The sequence below is a fragment of the Nicotiana tomentosiformis genome, chromosome 2 (genome assembly GCF_000390325.3).
Source record: "Nicotiana tomentosiformis chromosome 2, ASM39032v3, whole genome shotgun sequence".
In the NCBI taxonomy this organism is placed as follows: Eukaryota; Viridiplantae; Streptophyta; class Magnoliopsida; order Solanales; family Solanaceae; genus Nicotiana; species Nicotiana tomentosiformis.
In genome coordinates, this window is record NC_090813.1 from 186,247,731 (window position 1) to 186,270,827 (window position 23,097).

General features: G+C 36.4%; 3 protein-coding genes and 1 long non-coding RNA gene across 6 annotated transcripts; 1 reads left to right on the forward strand and 3 right to left on the reverse strand.

The window, feature by feature from the left end:
* Window positions 1–1,940: 1,940 nt before the first annotated feature.
* LOC104118708 (bet1-like SNARE 1-1) lies at window positions 1,941–4,906 on the reverse strand. 3 transcript variants are annotated; one of them, XM_009630015.4, is made up of 6 exons: window positions 4,653–4,906; window positions 4,404–4,480; window positions 3,492–3,639; window positions 2,643–2,699; window positions 2,494–2,553; window positions 1,941–2,407 (listed from the first exon to the last, which is right to left on the reverse strand). In XM_009630015.4, exons 2-6 carry the CDS (start codon window positions 4,415–4,417, stop codon window positions 2,318–2,320), a joined length of 369 nt encoding a protein of 122 aa, XP_009628310.1. In that variant the 5' UTR covers window positions 4,418–4,480; window positions 4,653–4,906; the 3' UTR covers window positions 1,941–2,317. The 3 variants fall into 3 exon arrangements, with proteins under 3 accessions (XP_009628310.1, XP_070052511.1, XP_070052512.1); XM_070196410.1 differs by lacking the exons at window positions 4,404–4,480; window positions 4,653–4,906 and adding an exon at window positions 3,923–4,242 and having other exon boundaries at window positions 3,492–3,674; XM_070196411.1 differs by lacking the exons at window positions 2,643–2,699; window positions 4,404–4,480; window positions 4,653–4,906 and adding an exon at window positions 3,923–4,242 and having other exon boundaries at window positions 3,492–3,674.
* LOC117273069 (uncharacterized) lies at window positions 4,347–4,834 on the forward strand. Its single transcript, XR_004503030.2, has 2 exons — window positions 4,347–4,482; window positions 4,578–4,834. It is a non-coding gene; the product is annotated as an uncharacterized lncRNA (long non-coding RNA).
* A 1,050-nt stretch (window positions 4,907–5,956) lies between the features above and the next one.
* Window positions 5,957–9,864, reverse strand: LOC104118707 (CDT1-like protein a, chloroplastic). The gene is made up of 7 exons (XM_009630014.4): window positions 9,452–9,864; window positions 8,654–8,773; window positions 8,322–8,556; window positions 7,205–7,936; window positions 6,820–7,021; window positions 6,634–6,724; window positions 5,957–6,333 (listed from the first exon to the last, which is right to left on the reverse strand). The coding sequence occupies exons 1-7, from the start codon at window positions 9,772–9,774 to the stop codon at window positions 6,276–6,278; spliced, it is 1,761 nt and encodes a 586-aa protein (XP_009628309.2). The 5' UTR covers window positions 9,775–9,864; the 3' UTR covers window positions 5,957–6,275.
* A 476-nt stretch (window positions 9,865–10,340) lies between these two features.
* Window positions 10,341–14,282, reverse strand: LOC104118706 (CDT1-like protein a, chloroplastic). Its single transcript, XM_070196412.1, has 7 exons — window positions 13,889–14,282; window positions 13,017–13,136; window positions 12,685–12,919; window positions 11,571–12,305; window positions 11,185–11,386; window positions 10,998–11,088; window positions 10,341–10,698 (listed from the first exon to the last, which is right to left on the reverse strand). The coding sequence occupies exons 1-7, from the start codon at window positions 14,209–14,211 to the stop codon at window positions 10,641–10,643; spliced, it is 1,764 nt and encodes a 587-aa protein (XP_070052513.1). The 5' UTR covers window positions 14,212–14,282; the 3' UTR covers window positions 10,341–10,640.
* Between the last annotated feature and the right edge of the window lie 8,815 nt (window positions 14,283–23,097).

Here is a 23,097-nt window from a genome sequence, read left to right on the forward strand (position 1 = left end):
GTGAATTCATTAACGGAGTTAACTTAGTGTCAAATATTTAGTTCTCTCTAAACTCCAAAATATTTTAGACAAGAGTGGGTTGCTCTAGTGGTAAGCATTCTCCGCTTCCAACCAAGAGGTTGTGAGTTCGAGTTACCCCAAGAACAAGGTGGGGAGTTCTTGGAGGGAGGGAACCGAGTTTCTATCGGAAACAACCTCTTTACCCTAGGGTAGGGGTAAGGTCTGCGTACACACTACCCTTCTCAGACCCCACTAGTTGGATTATACTGGGTTGTTGTTGTTGTTGTCTCTAAACTCCAATTAATAGCTGCTATATTTTTATTCTTCCTTTTTCTTCTTTTCCTTGAACAATATATTATGATATACGTAAAATTTTAAGTTATAAATTTGATTAGGAGTGGCAGGAATATATATTAGGCATTTGGTATTCAGAATTTGTTGACCCGACTAATTTGGATCCACACCGGATAAGTTCACTGAGGAGAGTAAATTGTTGCCCATCAAGACTATATACTGAGGAGAATATATATTCTCATTTTTTATGACTTGAACTCTTAACCTTTGGTTGTGGGGGATTTCAATAATTCTGCATACCCCTTGATGGTCAAATATTGACGTGTAACATCACATATTTTAAAATTTAGATATATCGACATATAAATGAAGTGCATTGTATTTTATCAAATTTGACTACATACATGGGAGATCTCCTTATGTTTTCTATCATTATCTATGATATTGATAGCTTCATCTTTCTAGGCTAAATCTAGGCCAGAACATTTGTTTTCCTTCCTAGATTATAGTATACACAAACTATTCATTTTTTTGTGATAATAAGCAATGAATTCATGAGTTATTCCTTTTTTAAAAACAAAAGTACTTACAGATTTCGTATATTATAAATGATAAGTTCATACTTTGCTGATCGAACCCGTAACCCGCAAACCAGGACCGGCTCTAACAATGATAAGTTCTTTCTATTATATTTCTTTCTTTCTCCAAGATTCCAACAAGCCAACAACTAGATATTTTGGAATCAAAGTCTTCAAACTTCTTAAATCAGTCAGTCATTGGGTAATATCATTCTAACTTTCTCTAGTGTTATTTTCATTTGTTATTTATTATTTTATTAATTTTACTATGTACATATTGTTTAAATTTTTTTTAAATATAAATATGTCAACAAGAAAATATGCATCTGGTTATTCAAAACCATCTTGGCACCAATAGCTAGATTCTAGGAGAATAGATTTTAAATAAAAATATATATTATAACGTTCCTATAAATACCTAGGCCCATATTAAACTTTCGCCTTAGGCCTCACGTGCGCTTGAGGCGCCCCTGCCGCAAATTATAATGTTAGTGTTAAGCTGTTAAGTGTTCAGCGTCAATTTATCTTGAGTTGCAGGTTTAACTCTTGACCCGGCCTTGACTCAAATAATTTTACACTATAAGTGAAAATCATATACCATCTGGCTACCTGTAAGTGATTTTTGAATAACCTACACGACAAAATAGATAGTTATTTATAGCTAATTCCTTAAAAGAGATTTTTACACGGATAATCTTTTATTTAATAATATTCTCACTAATGATATTACTTTTTGTATATTAAATAACATTTTTTTTATAAACAATTAATATAACATGTTTTAAATTTATATTTCTTTAAATTCACAATTAAATACACATTATACCATGCATATAAGTAAACACAATCATTTAGATATGCAATAATGGATAATGCATATAAATTTAGACAAATATTACAGTTGTATAATAATAAATCAAAATCCTTAATTTACACACACACATATGATAGAGTCAAATATTACACGAACGCAAGAACCACCTGTTTCTCATAATAGAACAGTTTAAAAAACATCATTTGGAAATTCGAGTTATGGAATTATTACACTCAACAATAAACTAACAGAGATTGTTTCAGTAAACGGAACTTCATCAACTTTCCTTCTCAAAACTGTTAGATACAACAATAATTTGCATTCTCTATCAATTTATGTGTATGATCTCTAAATAGTGTAGGCTTACACTGATTCTCCCCTCGGTATATTCAAAGATGCACATTGTATACTTTAAAACTGTCTATTGTATTATTAGAGGGGAAGTGTGAAAACACTATAGATCCTCCTAATTTAGGAGGGCTTAAAAAATATATATATATATATTGTATTAGGAACACTTTTACACAGCTAGACAAAGTCGAGACTTTTTTACAGTGAGACAGTAATGTTGACATCAGAATCTCAGCCAAGCATCTTTCAATCCAGAACATATCTCTGTTCACATTACTAATTACCTAGTGAGATAGTATACCACCAAAAACAGAACCACAAATGAGGCCACGAGCGTGAACATCCTTCGGCTTGATTTTGTCTCGAATACCTGAAAATCATGGAAACGGCTCAAACCAGCAACACATTTCATCAAGCCAAAATGAAACAAATGTCATCTACAGTAAATAACGATACCATCTTAAATTTATCCACTGTTCCAGCTAAAACACCCCTTGAAGAATCCATATCATTGCCCTGAATAGGCAAACCAGAAAAACTTGTATAATAATCATACTACAAAAGGATAAAGAATAAGATAAGTTACTTTATTAAGCTAAGCTGACCATTCTATCGAGCATCCGGTTATGAGTCTCCACCTCCTCATGTATATCACCTGTCAACTGTTGGTATAAAGCATTATCAGGACTAAAAGAGTAAGTTTCACTAAGTTCAATATCTCATTATCGACTTCAATAGCGAGTTGTTTCACTTGATGTACACAATAACTCATTTAGAATGACAATACTAGCAGGAAAACGAAAACTAAAAGACTCAAATACTTAAGTTGCACCAGAAGAGAACAGGTTTTCTCTAACCTATTGAACAATCACCAAAAATTACACATTCTCAAGATAACTCGATGGAGAAATCAGGAACCTCTTAGTGCCAGCTTTTAAAGATTCGTGTGATTATCTTTATTTTCTTTCTGAGTAATTACACAAAAAAGAACGACTTCTAAGAGAATGTGCTCAAGGTGACAAATTCTAGGATCTTATAGAAGAATTTCTACACATGGTATAATCAAATTTTCCCAGTGGTGATCTTGAGAGAGCAAGATCCTCGACACCCAAAAGCATCAGTCATTATGATGAACAAAAATATAAAGAGGAAAGTGTGTGTATATGCATTTACAAATACAGTTGTCAGTTAAGTAAAGCAACAGCCTCCAGTAATGAAAGAGCATTTATAAGTTATCTCATCTCAAATAGTTGGCTTCCTAAGTTTTGCACCATTGAAGCCTCAATCAACCCTTGACACCCATGACCAAGGGTGTATACTTCAGTGAGGACAACCGAGGAAGTTCTGTATTGCAACTTAACCCATAAACATTGACCATATAAAGAAACATTGATCATATAAAAACTCAAATGCTGGCTGAAAAAACTAAGAGCTTTCAGGTATGCAAAACTTACTCTTTTGAGCATATTAACTCTATCTTGCAACCCATCTATTGCCCTCTCCTTCTCGTGTTCATCAATTTCGCGCGAATCATATGATGAAGAAGCCCTAATACCACCTTCCTCAATTCCATCAAATAGAGCAGCTCTACTGCTACGTTCCCTGAATTCAAGGATTATCAATGAATTCCGAGAAAGCTGGATGCAAAGAAGATTAAACAACACATCACAAAAAGCGGTTTCGATAGTAAGAAGGTTTCCCACCCTCACATCCATATAAGGAACAGGCACAGAGGACAGGAGCAAGGTAAAGGTAAAGGTAAAAAACTGGCCCGACCGACAAGGCCAATATGACAAAGGAGAGGGGCTAGTTTATGCTGTGGACAAATGTCAAGGTACGATACTAAAATTGGATCAAGCCTGAACCGCATATTTACATCTCATACCATTTAAAAAGTGATGTCAATATGTTGTAAAATTGAGTCGAGGGTCTTCGAAAACAGCATCTCTATCTTCACAAGGTAGGGGTAAGGTCCGCGTACACACTACCCCTCCCCAGACCCCACTTGTGGGATTGCACTAGGTGTGTTGTTAGTGTTGTACCATTTAAAAAGAGGAAAAGGCGGGGTGATAAAAAGCCCACACACACAAACAGGAATTCGCTCATAATACTAAAAATTTGCATCCATTTAAGGGCACTAGAACATAGTCTTTCAGAAATTCGAGGTTGAATGAGTGATAGCTAGCACCAATAGGAATAGAAAAAGCTAAACCAACCTAATCTTATATTATGACACATTCTAAAATCTAAGGCTCTTTTCCACCTCGAGAAACTAGCAAGTTTGAGCGCTATTATGATCTCTAATGCACGAAACAATCAATAAAAAAAAGCCCATAAATAGGGTTAAAACTAGACGGTTCACAAACCTTCGCGAATTCATATCAATCTATTCAAGTTGAAACTCCAGCTGTGAATTTTTTCCGGCGAATCAGAAGCTGCGAATCTGTAAGTTTATCGCAATAATTGATCACTAATTTTGCAATTAAAATTCAATGAAAAGTGAACGATCAATTGAAAATTCGTGAATTTTAAATTCCTAGGTTGTGGAGGTAACAGATCAATTAAAAATTTGCGTGCTAATCACGAAAATGACAAAATCCGGCCGGAATATATACCTGGAGCTGAACGACAAACGCCGGAGAAGAAGAAGCCGGAGTAGTAACTACGGGAAAAAAAATAACTGACGTTCTTTCCTTTTTTCTTTTTTTAAATCTTTTTGTTGATAAATTAGTTGAAACAATATTTGTTTCACGAGAAATTCCTATAAAAAAATTCAATACTATTTGAAATTGCTCAATTTTTTTATCTGTTAATCTTTTAGTTTTTGTATATTCTGGTAATTAGCAAATCCTCTTGTATTTCCCTTGCCATTAAGGAAGCTTCAATACAAAATGGGTGAACTTGACGTCGAGAAAAAAAAAATTAAATTTATCCCTCAACATTAAGTGTATCAAGTCACCTAATGATGTTATTTGAAATCATTTGGCTTAAGTTTTAAGAATTTTTTTGAAAATCCTTTTGAATTTTACTACTAATTCATACGAGTTACCGTAGTCAGGGGTGTTCATGGTTCGATTTGGTTCGAATTTTCCCTAAAAAGAAACCAAATCAAGTAAGTCAGTTTTTTAAATATAGGAACTAAACCAAATCAATTAAGTCAGTTTTTTATCGATTCAGTTTATGTTGTATTTTTTCGCGATTTTCAGTTATTTATCAGTTTTTTCTTAAATATGAGACATACACTACCAAATATTTTCTGGCGACTACATTTTCAATGTAATACTGGAACAATATCAAACCAATTGCTCTTTGAGAAATATATCATTTACCAAGATATATTGATGATGATTGAATCAAATAGTGATAAATAATTTAAGGACTCAATTAAAAATAAATTATTTTTAACATGAAATAGAGTCTTGTACTTAGCAAAAGAAAACTAACAATCAAACTAAAATGTAAAGACAAAGAACTAGATTATTATAATAGCAAAGAACTAGACTAAAAGTGCAAACGATTAACATGTACCATTAAATTTTAGAAATTTTGTATAAAAATATACATATATATTGGTGTAATAATAAATTTTAAATAGCTACTTCAATAGTCGGTTTGGTTCGACTTTTTCGGTCATTTTTTGATTGAAACCAAAATAAAATCAAATTTGATCGATTTTTAAAATTCAAATCCAAAACAAAACCAAACCAAAAAAGTATAGGTTTTTTTGGTTGGTTTGATTCGATTTTTCAGGTTTTATGAACACCACAAACAGTAGTAATGGTGTTATCGCAAATTCCTTATTACTATGATCATTTCAAATTATTACTTTAATAAACCATAAAGCTAAGGCAGATTAAGGTTGTTATAACTCCAACGAAAAATGAGAAAATTAAAGGATTAAAATACCCCGATGATACAATTTAGTCGAGGAAAAAAAATATATCGACAATGACAATATAGAAGAAGTCACAAAAATCTACATTAAGAGTATTATTACCAAATTCTATTCAAAAGTAGAAGCTTCATGGCTATATACAGGATAACAAAAAGGCCACTTTAACTCTATATTGCTGGCTAAACCAGTAAAATGACATTAAACTGTTCTAAACAGCAGCTTTGCAGCCAAATTCTGCATAGTAGGTCAATGTATTGCAATAATCTAGTTAAACAAACTATCATTTACAAGCTCAACTTGAAAAACTCGGGCCGAATTCAAATTCCCTTGCACCTTGTTTCTCTCACTTTGCTTCAGCTATTCTTGTGCGTATTGATTTAGCATTTGATTCCTCGCTAACACTGCAACGAAAACAAAAAATAATGGCATCAAGCTCCTAAGAATTACAAGACAGCATATAATACTTAAAAGGGTCGTCAAGCATAAACTTGATCGCTTCAACGTTTCAGGTTCTTAACACTGATTATATTGTACTTTTGAAATTATGGTTCGGATTTCTAACATGTCTTGAAATTTTAGTTTTATGTCACGCCCACAAACACATCCACCTCTTATCAAAGCCTCTTTTCAACCAAGAATGATGTGTGTGCGTGTTTGGTGGGGGGGGGGGGGGGGTAAGCCAAGGAAGAACCAAAGCTTACCACAAGAGAAGATCCCCACTAGATGCCACCTTTTCATGGATCCATTCAGGAGCTATTTTTAGCAATAACCGGAGTTGCTCTTCAACTTCTCCTGCAAAGAAAGAAGACAAAGGTTTCAAGTCAGAAGCAACTTCAAAATGTCAAAGCACTCCAAGTTTTTAAACGATTATCAACCACCAGACTTACTTCTATCAGTAATCTCTAGATGGCTTGAAAGTACTTTGTGCATAAGCTCCTCTTTAGTAATCACAGAACGTTTAATTGATTGAAATAGGAAGTAAATCATGTCGAAGAACTTAGGTAAGCTCGAAATCACTTTCTTGCGCCATTTCGCTTGGGATATAGCTGGATCTTTCTCCTCTAATTGCTTTTGCTCCTTTTCTCTGATCTGCAGATCCATGAAACATTTAGCCGCTAACCTTTAGAAGTAGACCAAGAAATATAGATTTCCTAATTTCTCAGTTCAATGGATCATTTTTTTTAATTTAATGATGCCATGCAAAATTAGTCAAAATTATATACTATCAACAAGGAAATGGTGTCTTGGAAGAAAAGTTCTTTCGTGTCTTACCGATTGCAGAAGATTCTCAGGAAGAATGTCAAAGATTTCATCATCTGTTGACGATTCTCTACTAGCGATGACTTCAGTAACTTTTGAACTCTTCACAGGAGTATCAAAGGTCAATGACCTAATACGAGGAGGGCGCCTAACTAGCTTTTGTGGTGATTCAGTTAATTCTCCATCCGGACTCATATAACATCTCTTGGTAGGTTGGAGCACAGGTGTAGAAGTCATCAATTTTGCTGGTGTAGATGTATGTTTTGCTGGAGTTTCGTCAGCACTTAATAAAGACGAACCATCTCCACCCTTCATGTTTTTTAATGGAGTTGTGGGTAAAGGAGATGGTGGTAAAGTACCAGAAAGAACCCCTCGTGCCGAGAATTTTGCTCTGCTAGTTTGTGTCGAAAGCAATTTGGAAGGAGTTTTATCGGCAGATGTAGAGGTGTGGCTCTCAGCGGAATTTTTGGCAATCTGGGGTTCTGAGACTGGACGAAGTGAAGAACGAGGAACTGTTTGAAGTTGCTCGGTATCTTCTGCTTTAGCAATAGATGCTCGATGAGAAAACGATTTCCTGAAAGATTGAGACAGGTGAGATGCAGCTGCTGCCTGCTTCTGCATTGAAGCAATCAGTGTCTCCCCCATTAACTGTGAGACTGCAGGTCGTGTTGATGAGTTTGTTAAGAGATCTTGCTTTGACTCACCGAATGCTCCGGGTAATGCTTCCTCAGGAATGTCATCTCCCTGAATTCAGAAATAGCATTTGTTAAGAACACTAGTTTTGTAGAGAAAGCAAAACATCTAAATATCACTTATTCTTTTTACCTTCTTTTGGAGGAATTCAGGGAGCAAAAGATACAAGGCAGTAAAGGGATATTGCAACGCTAGTTTTGTTAATAACAGACAGGATTATTGGTACGCTTCGAATTAACATTGTCTCACAGAGTTGGCTTAACATCTCAAACTATGCTGATGGTTTCAAGACAACATAAATTTTGAAATCTATAAATATTAAATACACGAAAAACGCCACTTGGACCTATAGGATAATAAAGAATGTACTCTCAACATATCATCGCCAAGTAATTTCTCGATTGTAAAAACTTGCACAAGTTAAAATCTCTCTTACCTCAGGGTGGGATTTAAAGAAATCCAAAAGCCGAGCACAGAAGATTTTCTCCAGTTGTACAGTGCCAATAGTGGATTTCAGCTTTTCATCAAATTCAACTGCATTAGCATTTAATGTAATATGAAGATCAGGCTTCATGCAGTATGTGTGTTCGTCATGCACAAGAATCTTCTTGATCTCAATAGCCTCGGGTAAAAGAAACTTCAGCTGTGCTAAGTGAGTGTAAGTAAACCTCCTGCACATTTAACACAGAGCCACAGAATTAGGCAATTAGCAATAATTGATGGAGGAAATCATCGACAAAAATGTATTCAAAATATTCATTTGCTTACCTATCTGTTAGACACTCCACTTTGGTACTAATATTTGTAAATGTCGTCAAAGAACCCTTCAATCGCAGCAACCGAATCGAACTATTCAAGCTTCTGAAGAATTCTTCCAACAACTCATACCTACACAAACACACTAATGTTAAAAACCAAAAAACAGAAAACATTGGAAAATCCAACAACAACAACAACAACAACAACAAACCCAGCATAATCACACAAGTGGGGTCTGGGAGGGTAGTGTGCACGCAGACCTTACCTCTACCGGGTGAAGATAGAGAGACTGTTTTTAATAGAAACTCAGCTCAGCAAAGGTGAGAAAAAAGACATTGGAAAATCCCAGCTTTGAAAATCTGAAAACAAGGACAGATGGAACTTTATGCCAGCAATCTAGGCGCACCGTTAAACTTGCAACTACGCCTCAATTCAAACTAGTTGGGGCCAACTCGAACTATATATAGTTACAAAATTTTAAATATCTATAAATGTGCTTTTGCATATATACTGGAAAGCCAAAAATATAAAACACATCCTGGAAATTTATCCACCGCCTTCAACTCGAATTATATATCAACCTAGAAATTTAAGCTTCTGAATTTCGATTAATACAAAGGCCGGTGCATTTTAGCTTCACCAGATTCAACTAAACCCATGTATATATTAGTAAATTTTACAAAAATTCAACAAATATCTCATTCTGATTATTGCGTGTAATCCTAATCAATATACACTAATTTAAAATTCGGGATCCGTGTCTCTGTCCAATAACACATTAATATAGCGTATATAAAAAAAACTTACTTTTCTGGTAGCTTTACTGGGTCTACAACCTTCTTTGCTTTAACTGCCGGGGACTTCCCGGAGCTCAATGAGGCATCAGCCTGTGTAATCGGGTGGGTCGGGTCGAGTTTCCGGAGCTTCTGGGCGGCTTCTCGGACTTCTTTTAAAGAAAGCGCGGCACTCCGATTCCGAGTCCGGCGAGGAGGAATGATGTGCTTCTCAGGGGTTTTCGAGCTCCATGGATCAAGAGATGGAGCCCCGGAGACAACCGGGTCGGATCCCATTTGCAGTTTCTTCTTTGACTTGAATGTACCCAAGAGTGATGAAGAATCAGCAGACTCCATTAATGAGAAATAGAAAAAAAATAAAAACAATTTGTAAAAACAAATGAAAAACTGATGAGAAATTGTTAGAGCTTAGAAGGGAAAGTTGAAGAGATTGACGATGTACGGCGTGAGGAACTATATATTGAGTAGGATTTATTTTTTGGCGGGATTGCTGACGTGGCTACAATGCCAGGGTAGAATTGGCGCCAATTCCCGGGAAAGCTGAGGTGGAGGCTGATGTGTTTACTGTGCCAGGTCAGATTTAGCGCCAAATTTTCTTAACGGAAAAGGGACGTGGGCCGTGCTTTGTGTTCTTTGGATTGTTATAATTTGTTATGGACCGTTACAATTCTTTTCTTATTTTTTTCCCTTTTAAGTAACAATCTTTTCTCTTTCTTTTTATATTGGTTTTAGTTAGTTTTACTAAACAAAATAATACCTCCAAAAATTGTGGTGGGAAAGATAGATTCCTCTATCTATAATCAAAGGTCCGAATATGAATTTTGAGAACAAAATCGTGACAGGGAACAATTTCCCCTTTAATGCAGAAAACCAGAATTAGTCGGAAACTGGCAGCATGCACGGAACGCCAGAAAGAAGTAAGTATTATTACCAAAATTCTCATTACAAAAGAGAAGCATCATTGCTATATACAGGATAAGGGTACAAAATAAGAAAATGAGACAATGTCTTCACTAACTATCAAGTCACTTTAGCTCTATATTGCTGGTTAAGCCAGTTAAATAATCTGTACTGAATAGCAACTTTGCGGCCAAATGGTGCAGAGTCTGGTCAATGTAGTGCAACAATCTAGTTATAACTATCATATTTACAACTCAAGTTGGAAAACTCAGGTCTAATTTAATTTCCCTTGCCCTCGCTTCTCACTTTGCTTCAGCTATTCTTGTGCGTATTGATTCGGCATTTGATACCTTGCTAACGCTGCAATGAAACAGAAATAATGACATCAAGCCCCTATTGAAGACAGTATACAATACTTAAAAGGGCTATCAAGCACAAAGGCAGATTCAAAATTTAAACTCGATTAGTTCAACGTCTAAGGTACCTAGCTTTAATTATAGTGTTTTTATAATTATGGGTTCGGATTTTTTTAACATTTCTTGAAATGTTGGTGATTTGTCACACACAAACACATCCTCCTCATGTCAAGCAAGAATGATGTGTGTGTTTTTTTTGTGGGGGGAGGGGGGGGTAACGCCGAGGAAGAACCAAAAGCTTACCATAAGAGAAGATCCCCACTAATTGCCAGCTTTTCATGGATCCATTCAGGAGCAATTTCTTGCAATAACCGGAGTTGCTCTTCAACTTCTCCTGCAAAGAGAGAAGACAAAGGTTTCAAGTCAGAAGCAACTTCAAAATGTCAAAGCACTCCCAAGTTTTTAAATGATTATCGACCACCAGACTTACTTCTATCAGCAATCTCTAAATGGCTTGAAAGTACTTTGTGCATAATCTCCTCTTTAGTAATCACAGAACGTTTAATTGATTGAAACAGGAAGTAAATCATGTCGAAGAACTTCGGTAAGCTCGAAATCATTTTCTTGTGCCATTTCGCTTGGGATATAGCTGGATCTTGCTCCTCTAATGCATTTAGCTGCTTTTCTCTGATCTGCAGATCCATGAAATGTTTAGCCACTAAATTTTTGGAGTAGACCAAGAAATATAGATTTCCTAATTTCTCAGTTAAATGGATCTTTTTTTTCAAAATTTAATGATGTCATGCAAAATTAGTCAAAATAATATACTATCAGCAAGGAAATGGTGTCTTGGAAGAAAGTTCTTTCATGTCTTACCGATTGCAGAAGATTCTCAGGAAGAATGTCAAAGATTTCATCATCTGTTGACGATTCTCTACTATCGATGACTTCAGTTACTTTTGAACTCTTCACAGGAGTATCAAAGGTCAATGACCTAATACGAGGAGGGCGCCTAACTAGCTTTTGTGGTGATTCAGTTAACTCTCCATCCGGACTCATATAACATCTCTTGGTAGGTTGGAGCACAGGTGTAGAAGTCATCAATTTTGCTGGTGTAGATGAATGTTTTGCTGGAGTTTCTTCAGCACTTAATAAAGACGAACCATCTCCACCCTTCATGTTTTTTAATGGAGTTGTGGCTAAAGGAGATGGTGGTAAAGTACCGGAAGAAAGAACCCCTCGTGCCGAGAATTTTGCTCTGCTAGTTTGTGTCGAAAGCAATTTGGAAGGAGTTTTATCAGCAGATGTAGAGGTGTGGCTCTCAGCGGAATATTTGGCAATCTGGGGTTCTGAGACTGGACGAAGTGAAGAACGAGGAACTGTTTGAAGTTGCTCGGTATCTTCTGCTTTAGCAATAGATGCTCGATGAGAAAACGATTTCCTGAGAGATTGAGACAGGTGCGATGCAGCTGCTGCCTGCTTCTGCATTGAAGCAATCGGTGTCTCTCCCATTAACTGTGCGACTGCAGGTGGTGTTGATGAGTTTGTTAAGAGCTCTTGTTTTGACTCACCGAATGCTCCCGGTAATGATTCCTCAGGAATGTCATCTCCCTGAATTCAAAAATAGCATTTGTTAAGAACAATAGTTTTTTAGAGAAAGCAAAATATCTAAATATCACTTTTTCTTTTCACCTTATTTTCAGGGAGCAAAAGATATAAGGCAGATAAGGGATATCGCAACACTAGTTTTGTTAATAACACAGAGGATTATTGGTACGCTTCGAATCAACATTGTCTCACAGAGCTAGCTTAACATTTAAAACAATGCTGATGGTTTCAACACAACATAGATTTTTAAATCTATAAATACTAAATACACGAAACACGTCACTTGGGCCTACAGGATAATAAAGAATGTACTCTCAACATATCATTGCAAAGAAATTTCTCGATTGTCAAAACTTGCACAAGTTAAAAATCTCTATCTTACCTCAGGATGGGATTTAAAGAAATCCAAAAGCCGAGCGCGGAAGACTTTCTCCAGTTGTACAGTGTCACTAGTGGATTTCAGCTTTTCATCAACTTTAACTGCATTAGCATTTAATGTAATATGAAGATCAGGCTTCATACAGTATGTGCGTTCGTCATGCACAAGGATCTTCTTGATCTCAATAGCCTCAGGTAAAAGAAACTTCAGCTGTGCTAAGTGATTGTAAGTAAACCTCCTGCACATTTAACACATAGCCACAGAATTAGGGAATTAGCAATAATTGATAGAGGAAATCATCAACAAAAATGTATTCAAAATATTCATTTGCTTACCTATCTGTTAGACACTCCACTTTGGTACTAATATTTGTAAATGTCGTTGAAGAACCCTTCAATCGCAGCAACCGAATCGAACTATTCAAGCTTCTGAAGAATTCTTCCAACAACTCATACCTACACAAACACACTAATGTTAAAATCACAAAACAGAAAACATTCGGAAATCCCAGCTCTGAAAATCTGAAAACAAGGTCAGATGGAACTTTAGGCCAGTAATCTAAGCGCCCCATTAAACTTGCAACTACGCCTCAATTCAAACTAGTTGGGTTCAACTCGAACAATATATAGTTAGAAAATTTTCAATATCTGTAAATGTGCTTTTGTATGTATACTGGAAAACCAAAAATACATCCTGGAAATTTATCCACCGTCTTCAATTCGAACTATATATCAACCTAAAAATTTCAGCTTCTGAATTTCGATTAATCGAATGTGCAGCCCCAGGTATTATTTCGCACCGTTCCGTAATATAAGCCACTTCAAACCCGGCTTATTGCCATTGATTCGGTGATTGGGTACAGACTAGACCAGTAAAACAGCAGTGGCCACAGATATGATCTTCTACATCTCAATTTATTAAACAAGTTGGAGTCCACTCAAATATATATTTCTGGAATTTTTTAATATATTTGTATATATACATACAAAGGCCGGCGCATTCTAGCTTTCACCAGATTCAACAGAACCCTATGTATATTTTAGTAAACTTTACAAAAATTCAATAAATATATCATTCTGATTATTGGATGTAATCATCATCAATATATACTAAGTTAAAATTCTAGATCCGTCTCTATCCAATAACACATAATATAATGTACATAATGCAACACCCAAAAATAAAATAAAAATAATAAAAAACTTACTTTTCTGGTAGCTTTACTGGGTCTACAGCCTTCTTTGCTTTAACTGCCGGGGACTTCCCCGAGCTCAATGAGGCATCAGCCTGTGTAATCGGGTGGGTCGGGTCGCGTTTCCGGAGCTTCTGGGCGGCCTCTCGGACTTCTTTTAAAGAAAGCGCGGCACTCCGATTCCGAGTCCGGCGAGGAGGAATGATGGGCTTCTCAGGGGTTTTCGAGCTCCATGGATCAAGAGATGGAGCCCCGGAGACAACCGAGTCGGATCCGATTTGAAGTTTCTTCTTTGACTTGAATGTACCCAAGATCGAAGAAGCTTCACTAGACTCCATTGAAGAGAAAACTGAAAAAAATTAAAATTAAAAGCAATTTGCTTAAGCAAATGAAGAAAGTTGAAGAGGCCGAAGATGACGGCGTGGGGTATACTATATATATAGTAGGAATGTTTTTGGCGGGATTGCTGACGTGGCTACAATGCCAGGTAGGAATTGGCGCCAATTCCCGGGAAAGCTGAGGTGGAGGATGATGTGTCTACCTTACCAGGTCAGATTTAGCGCCAAATTTCGTTAACGGGAAAAGGCCCGCGGGCCGTATTTAGTGAACCTTAGATTGTTGTAATTTGGATAATATGGACCGTTGCAATTCTTTTTCTTTATTTATCTTTTTTAATAAAATAATTTTTTTTGTTTGAAGCTAGAGTTATTGTTTATTAAGCAATTAAATATTTTGTAATTGGAAATAAGTGAAAGAACGGTCTTTGAATTATAAAGTTTTTTTTTATGTATGAAGTAGAGTTATAGATTATTTTTAAAAAATAAATCAAAGACCAATCTTTTCATTCATTTGTAAATACAATTGATTGAGCACGACGGAATAAAGGTCGGAGCTCGAGGGCAAAAGGGGGTAAATACTTGTATGGTGAGCAAGGATAGTTTTTTTTTTTAAAATCCCTCCTAATTAGGAGGATCTATAGTGTTTCCACACTTCCCCTCTAGCGTGACTCGAACTCAAAACCTAACGGTCGTGGGTGGAGTTGCTTTACCAACTGAGCAAGGATTGTATAACGATGTTTTATACATGTAGCTGAATCAAAATAATAATCCTATCAAAATCTAACTACGTTTATAATTGGTATAGACTAAAATAAGAAAGAATGAAAAAATGTGGCTTCCGACTTATAAATCGAAATTGCTAAATGTGAATTATAGATCGCATTTCTACATGCGAATTATAAATCTCTCATTCCCCAATAAGATTTATAAATCGCATCCAATGTAAAAGAGTCAACTTTTGTCATCCAATGTGAGTGATTAACTGTGAAGGTCAAAGTTGTTGCTTTACGTCTTATTCTGTAGTGATTCCCGAACGGGAAAAGCCATGAAAATGAACTAAGAAAGCAAGGAAAAGAAAACAGAGAAAACAAGAAGATAAAATTTGATTTTTCATTCAACATAGCTGGAAATGGACGAGTACAAAGGAATATAAAGAAAGCAGAAATAACTTCCAAACAAACTAGACACGTGGATGCTAATTACGCTTCTACCTTGAGGGATTCAACAGCAAATAACTAAGGACTCAATTTGACAATAAGTAAACTAATGATCTAAGAATTGTAATTAATTATACCTCAAAGACTAAACCTCTAAAGAAAAGTATTTATCTTCAAAATCACAATACGTCTTCACCGTTACATATTCATCTGATTGTTGCTAACATAAATCCCTTTTTCTTTGATGATTATCAATACACGCATTTAATGTTTCTATTAAGATTGGTATCATTTGGCCAATCTGAATTCTCAATTCCAATCAACATATAACTTATAAGTAACAAAATGATAAAGAAAGGTGATGTTTACTGAAAAATTGCCAGTTTTTTGGGGTATTTGAATGAATTAGAGCAGAATGGATACAATTATTCAGAGATAGTCATCCCAATTTAATCAGCAGGATACTTCAACACCAGAGATTACCACAAGATTACACAGCAGGCTAAACCACTTATTTGGCTTATGGATTATGTCATTATTGTTACTCTTTGAGTTTTAATGATGACACTCTCGAAAGTAGAAATTACTCATATGATTCAAATTTGTGCATGAAAATAGGAAGGAAAGAAATCAAGGCAAGACAAGAGGAGCTGGCTCGTTTAGATTCAAGAAATCAAGACAAGAGGAAGAGCAAACTAAAGTATGAGATACGAGATTATATGACAAATCAACGGAGCTTCAATCAGAGATCATAGATATTCGATGGAGCTTTAATCAGACAACTCAGTAGATGGAAGATCGAGTGATTAACTCTCAATCAACTAACTATCCGAAAATCTCTCCTGAAGATATGGCAAACATAAGGAAGGAAAGCGAGTTTGACATGTGAATCCAGTCCACATCCAATGACTGGATTCAGAGGCATTCCTTGGGTCAAATCTCTTAGAATATATCTTGCCTCAATTAATGGATATCTTTCGAATCTCGCTGGCAAATAATGAAGATATTGGTGACAACAATAACTTAAGACCTGCCTATATGAATAACTCATAATAGTAGAGACGACTATGCAACTTTAATATACAAGGTTCTACATTTTTCTAGTTCTTAGTTAAAATATTGTATTATTGAGTTTACTTGTGTCATAAAAGCTAGAAAGAGATAGAATACAGTCAAGAGGTTTGTCAAGTACTTGTGGAACATTCGACTTTACATCGTTGGCGGTGAACAAAAGAAAAACCACGACTATTGTAACAAGTTATTTTTGAAGAACTAAGAGAACCCTTGTGACCCAAGGGAACTGGATATAGGTACCATACTGGTACACGAACCATAAAACTCTATGCCTCATTTATTTCTTTTTGCATAATTATTCGTCATTATTATCCTGCTCTAACTCAGTGTTTGCGGGAAAAAAAGTTGACTAATATTAAAATTAGTCAACTAAATTATTTTGGGCACAATTCGTTCCTCCCCTATTGTGCTTCAACTACTAAGATATCTAGGAAGAACAACTATCCTATATCAAACCATGTGAGTTATGACCACCTGACACCTGTCTCCAACCTATAAGTCATACCTACAAGCTTTTTCAGTCCTCACCGAGCCAACATCATACCAACAAGCTGCAACTGATCAGAATTGGGTACAGGTAATAGAGCAAGAAATCAAAGCTCATGAAGATAACAATACCTAGGAAGTAGTGGATCTACCTTCAGATAAGAAGGGTGTTGGATAAAAATGGGTCTATAAGTTCAAATACAAAGCCAATGGTGAAGTAGAAAGGCTAGGTTAGTAACAAAACGATACACTCAATAAGAGGGTTTGGATTACCATGATACATTCTCTCCTGTGGCGAAAATGATGACTGTCTATATGAATAATGCCTTATTGTAGGGTGACTTATTTGAAGAAGTATACATGTAGCTTACACAGGGATTCCACAGTCAGGGGGAATCCAAAGTATGCAGACTGTTAAAGTTGGCATATGCAATGCTTGAAGTTGGCTTTGTTCAGAGATTCTTTATTCACCAAGAAGAATGTAGCAAACATTGTAATAATTTTTTGTGTATGTGGATGACCTTCTAATATCAGGAAGTAACAGCAAACTGATAGAAGAAGCAAAAGACAGACTGCACAGAAACTTTAAAACGAAGGATCTAGGAGAACTTAGAAACTTTGCAATGTATAATAACAGGACAGTTCCTGTTGTGTAGAAGTGGTTTAGTTTCCCTTTTAGTTTGTATAATGTAACTCAATATCATATATATGGACTCAGAAATTAAAAAAGCTTATATGGTTAGTGTTTATCTCCATGGAAATTTATCAGTTTATGCATTTGAAAAGAAAAATGAAAATGCAAAGTTGATTTATAGAGTAAGGGTAGCCCGATGCACAAAGTGATAGAATTTAAGGGTCCACCAAACTATATAGAGAACCAGGTTCTATATTAGTTCCCACAAAACACACGCACACTGCAGTAGGTAAATGACACGAAGAAATTTTATGTGGAAAACTCCCAACTCACGGGATTAAAAACCACGACCTACCCTTGTAGGATTTCAACATCACTATTGAGCAAACTTTAGATTACAACCTATTATAACCTAGGAATTAACCTCTTAATCCTTCACTAACTTGTAACAACTCTATTACAAGCCACTTTGTAATAACTCTATTACAGAGACTTACAACTCGACTAACTCTAGCCAAGACACAAACACAAGGGTTTATGATTTTACAAAGATTTCCTACACATTGCTTCTAACTAAGCTAAGTAGGAATTACAAGTAAAGTGCTTTAACAAAGGTGCAACACAACTAGGGACATGTAATGACTCAATATATGAAACTGGTCATTCGTTATGTTGTTCTTTGTTCTTGATGCTCTTGAGAATCACTCGCAAGATTGGCACAAACTTGAGAGAAAAAATGCTTCTTGGATTCTTGAATGTGCAAGTGTTTTGTTTTACCTTTGTTTGATGTAAATAACTCATTTGTGACATCACTTGAATGATGTAAGCAAGTTAGGTGAAGGGCATTCCCCATAAAGTTGACTGATGCACTATTTTTGCACCGTTGCGTGTGCAGGTAGCAACTTTACAGTTGTGGGGAGTTGACTTGTACAGTCACCACGGGAACTGGTGGCCATGTGTTCCTCTGTTGTTCCTTTGACTCTAAAGAGTTGAACCACGTCCCCGAACTGAGACTTGTTGTTCTTTAAGTACTTGAGGATGTGTAATAGGTTCCTTATCTGGTTCTTATCAATAAGTTTGTTAGATCATCAAAACATAACAGGGATACATATAATGCATTGTCAAGTTTAAACACGTGCTCGGGATGCTCATGGCACTCGAAACCAGGCAGTTGCTTGACGAAAACTTCTTCTTTCAGAAAGCCATTCAGAAATGCACTTTTGACATCCATTTGAAACAATTTGAATTCCATATGAGATGCAAAGGCAATAAGGATTCTGATGGCCTCCATTCGAGCAATTGGAGTAAAAGTTTCATCATAGTCAATTCCTTCTCTTGATTGTACCCTTGAAATACTAACCTTGCCTTTTTTCTTGTGGTGTTTCCAAACTCATCAAGTTTATTTCTAAATACCCGCCTGGTTCCTATGACAATTCTGTCAGCAGGTCGAGGAACCAGGTGCCATACACTATTCCTCTCAAATTGATGAAGCTCATCTTGCATAGTCGTAATCCAGTCAGCATCTTTCAATGCTTCTTTGATGTTTTTTAGGCTTGAAGGAGGATCTGACTTACTTTACTTTTACACATGCGTCGCACACCTTGTGATCCTTGAAGCTTGAGTTGGGCAGGCTGCAAACCAGGTCCTTCTTAACCAACTTGTTTAGCAACATAAAGCTTGCATGACCCAATCTTCGGTGCCATAGTTCAGCATCATCATCTACGGCACTCAGACAACTGAGATCTCCATTTTGTAGAGATTCAAAGTTAGCAACATAGATATTTTTGTATCTTTTGGCCACCAAGACCACCTCACCAGTCACAAGGTTTGTGACCGTGCATATTTTTGACACAAATTCTACCTTGTTTCCCTTGTCATAAATTTGGGAGACACTTAACAAGTTGTACTTCTACCCATTCACGTAGTCCACATTTTTAATTGAGCGAGAAAGAGATTTTCCAATTCTTTCAACTCCTAAAGTGTATCCCTTTTTGCCATTTTCAAAGGATACACTTCCTCCTTGCAGAGCTTTGAGTGAAAGGAAATCATTTGTGCTTCCAGTCATGTGCTTCGGGTAGCCACTATCCATGTACCATCTTTGGCTGCTTCCTTTCACTGCTCCTGCACCAGAGAATCAAGGATTAGACTTAGGAACCCAAACAAGTTTGGGTCCCTTGTAATGAGGAAACGGGTAAATCAAGGTTCTTTTTGTCCAAGCAGGCAATACACGTTTGTTATATGAGGGAGCAGTTTTTTTTTTTGCAATAGTTACTTTTTCAGCAAAAACTTTATTTTTCTGTTGGGACTGGAATCTGACTTTACATGTTTCCTTGAAATGTCTAGTGTTACCACAGTGAGTGCAGAACCAGTTATCAGGAACAGTAATGTACTTGTTGTGTGGGTTGTAAGGGGTTATTTTTTTTTTGGAATCCGATTCCCTGCATGTTCCCCCACTGTTCGTATATATAGCAGTGATTGCATCAGAGGACTGGGTCCACTTAAGAGATTTTTCTAGGTCACTCTTCACTCTGCCTAGATCTTCCTGAAGTTTTCTATTTTTCTCAAGCTCAGCACACAGACTAAATTTTACTGATTTTAGCTCATTTTCAAGCCTAAGGTGTGCCTCACTCGCAACTTCCTTTCTCTTTTGAGTGTTCATAAGCCTACTTTCCCTTCTTAGTTTCTCAATTATTTCCTTTAGGTCTACAACTACTACTAATAGGTCATCTCTCTCATGCTCTATGTTTGCAATTCTCTCAGTCAAAATATCATTTTCCCTTTTTAAACTCTTAATGGTCTTTCTTAGATCAACCGCAACCACCACTAGATCATCTCTCTCATGTTCTATTTCTCCTAGTTCCGTGGTTAATACATTTTTATCATTAATGAGACTGTGATAAGCATCAATTAAAATATTAGCGAAAGATATAAGCTTCTTTTGAGAATAGGATTTCAGATTTCTTTGAACATCCAGAAAGTTTACCTCATCTTCATTGTCATCTTCCTCATCCTTATCTGATTTAGCCATTAGAGAAAATATGGAATCATATTCAGCTGCTTCACTTTCTACTGCCATCATGGAGCTGTCACCTTGATCATCATCATCTCCAGATTCGTTGGAGGAGTCTCCCTATGCAGCAAGATCATGTTTCACAACATTGTCAGCGACATCTTTTCTCTTGAACTTTTTGTCAGGAACCTGGTTCCTTTTGACTGCTTTGTCTGTGTTGTGTTTGTACTGATCTTGCTTAAGCAGGGCATCCTTTATGAAATGTCCTGGTTTCCCACACTTATGACATAGGTCATAGCCTCTTGGCTTGTTAGAGCTGCCTCTTTTTGGAATACCTCCATTTCTGTGAACCATTTTCTGAAATCTCTTTGTCAGGTAAGCCATGTCGGCATCCTCACCACTTGTGTCATTTTTGTATGTCTTGAGGACCAAGTTCTTCTTCCTTTTGGGATCTCTTCTCTCATTGTCCTTCTTCTTCTTCTTCTTCTTCTTCTTCTTCTTCTTCTTCTTCTTCTTCTTCATTTCATACGTTTTCAGATTACCAATGAGTTCATCAATGGTCAGCTTCTGTAAATCTTTTGCCTCTATGATGGCGTTTACCTTGCTTTCCCAGGAACCAGGTAATACACTAAGTATTTTCCTGACAAGTTTGTTCTTGGGAATGATTTCTCCCAGTGAGTGAAGCTCATTGATGATAGAGGTGAAGCGAGTGTACATGTCCTGAATGGACTCGTCGTCCTTGATTCTGAAGAGCTCATACTCAGTTGTCAACATGTCGATCTTCGACTGCTTGACTTGAGTTGTCCCTTCGTGTGCTATTTGAAGAGCTTCTTAGATCTCCTTAGCACTCTGACAAGCTGAGATGCGGTTGTATTCATCTGGTCTGATGCCACAGACAAGAATCTTTTTTGCCCTGAAATTCTTCTCAATAGCCTTTCTGGCAGCATCGTTGTACTCTTTTCTCGTTTTTGGGATTGTAGTTGTTCCCTCATCAACTGTTTTCATGGGAACAAAAGGCCCGTCACAGATTACATCAAACAACTCTGAGTCCTCAGCCATGATGAATCATGCATTCTTGTTTTCCACCAACCATAATATTGGCCATTGAATCTAGGTGGTCTGTACGTTGATTATCCTTCCTCGAAGTTTGGTGGAGCAACCATGAGGATCCTTTCTAGGTGTTAACCTGATAAAAAGAACCTGCTCTGATACCAATTGATAGAATTTAAGGGTCCGTCAAACTATATAGAGAACTAGATTCTTTATTAGTTCCCACAGAATATACGCACACTACAGTAAGTAAATGACACAAAGAAGTTTTACGTGGAAAACTCTCAGCTCACAGGATTAAAAACTACGACCTACCCTTATAGGATTTCAACTTCACTACTGAGCAAACTTTAGATTACAACCTATTGTAACCTAGTAATTAACCTCTTAATCCCTCACTAACTTGTAACAACTATATTACAAGCCACTTTGTAATAACTCTATTACAAAGACTTACAACTCGACTAACTCTAGTCAAGACACAAATACAAGGGTTTATGATTTTACAAAGATTTCCTATACAATGCTTCTAACTAAGCTAAGTAGAAATTACAAGTAAAATAATTTAACAAAGGTGCAACACAACTAGGGATATGTAATGACTCAATATATGAAACTGGTCCTTCGTTATGTTGTTCTTTGTTCTTGATGCCTTTGAGAATCACTTGCAAGATTGGCACAAACTTGAGAGAGAAAATACTTCTTGGATTCTTGAATGTGCAAGTGTTTTGTTTTACCTTTGCTTGATGTAAATAACTCACTTGAATGATGTAAGTAAGTTAGGTAAAGGGCATTCCCCATAAAGTTGACTGCTGCACTGTTTTTGTACTATTGCGTGTGCAGACAACAACTTTACAGCTGTGGGGAGTTGACTTGTACAGTCACCACGAGAACTGGTGACCATCTGTTCCCTCTGTTGTTCTTTTGACTCTGAAGAGTTGAACCACGCCCCCGAACTGAGACTCGTTATTCTTTAAGTACTTGAGGATGTGTAATAGGTTTCTTATCTGGTTCTTATCAATAAGTTTGTTAGATCATCAAAATATAACTGAGATACATATAACCTATCACAAAGCATCTTGCGTTCACGTAGGGTCCGAGGAAGGGGCATATCCCAAGGCGTGTAATGTAGACAGCCTACCCTAACGCAAGTATTAGTGATTGCTTTCACGGTTCGAACTCTTTACCGTTGCTCCAAGTCTCTTGTATCATCCAAGATTATACTGGAGAAAAATAAAGACCTTCAAACTAACTATAGTTTATTTATAATGCTTGAATCTTAAAGAAAAGTAAAACCTATGGAGTTCTTGTTACGGAGTGCTTTATCCCCCAATGTGAAAATTTCAAGCGCGAATTCGGATTAGTAGGATCCTAATGAGGTACTGAATCCTAATAAGGTACTGGACACCGGGTTAAAAATCAAAAAAGAAGAAAACTAAGAAAGATGCACAATCAAGATTTCAAAGTACTTGAAC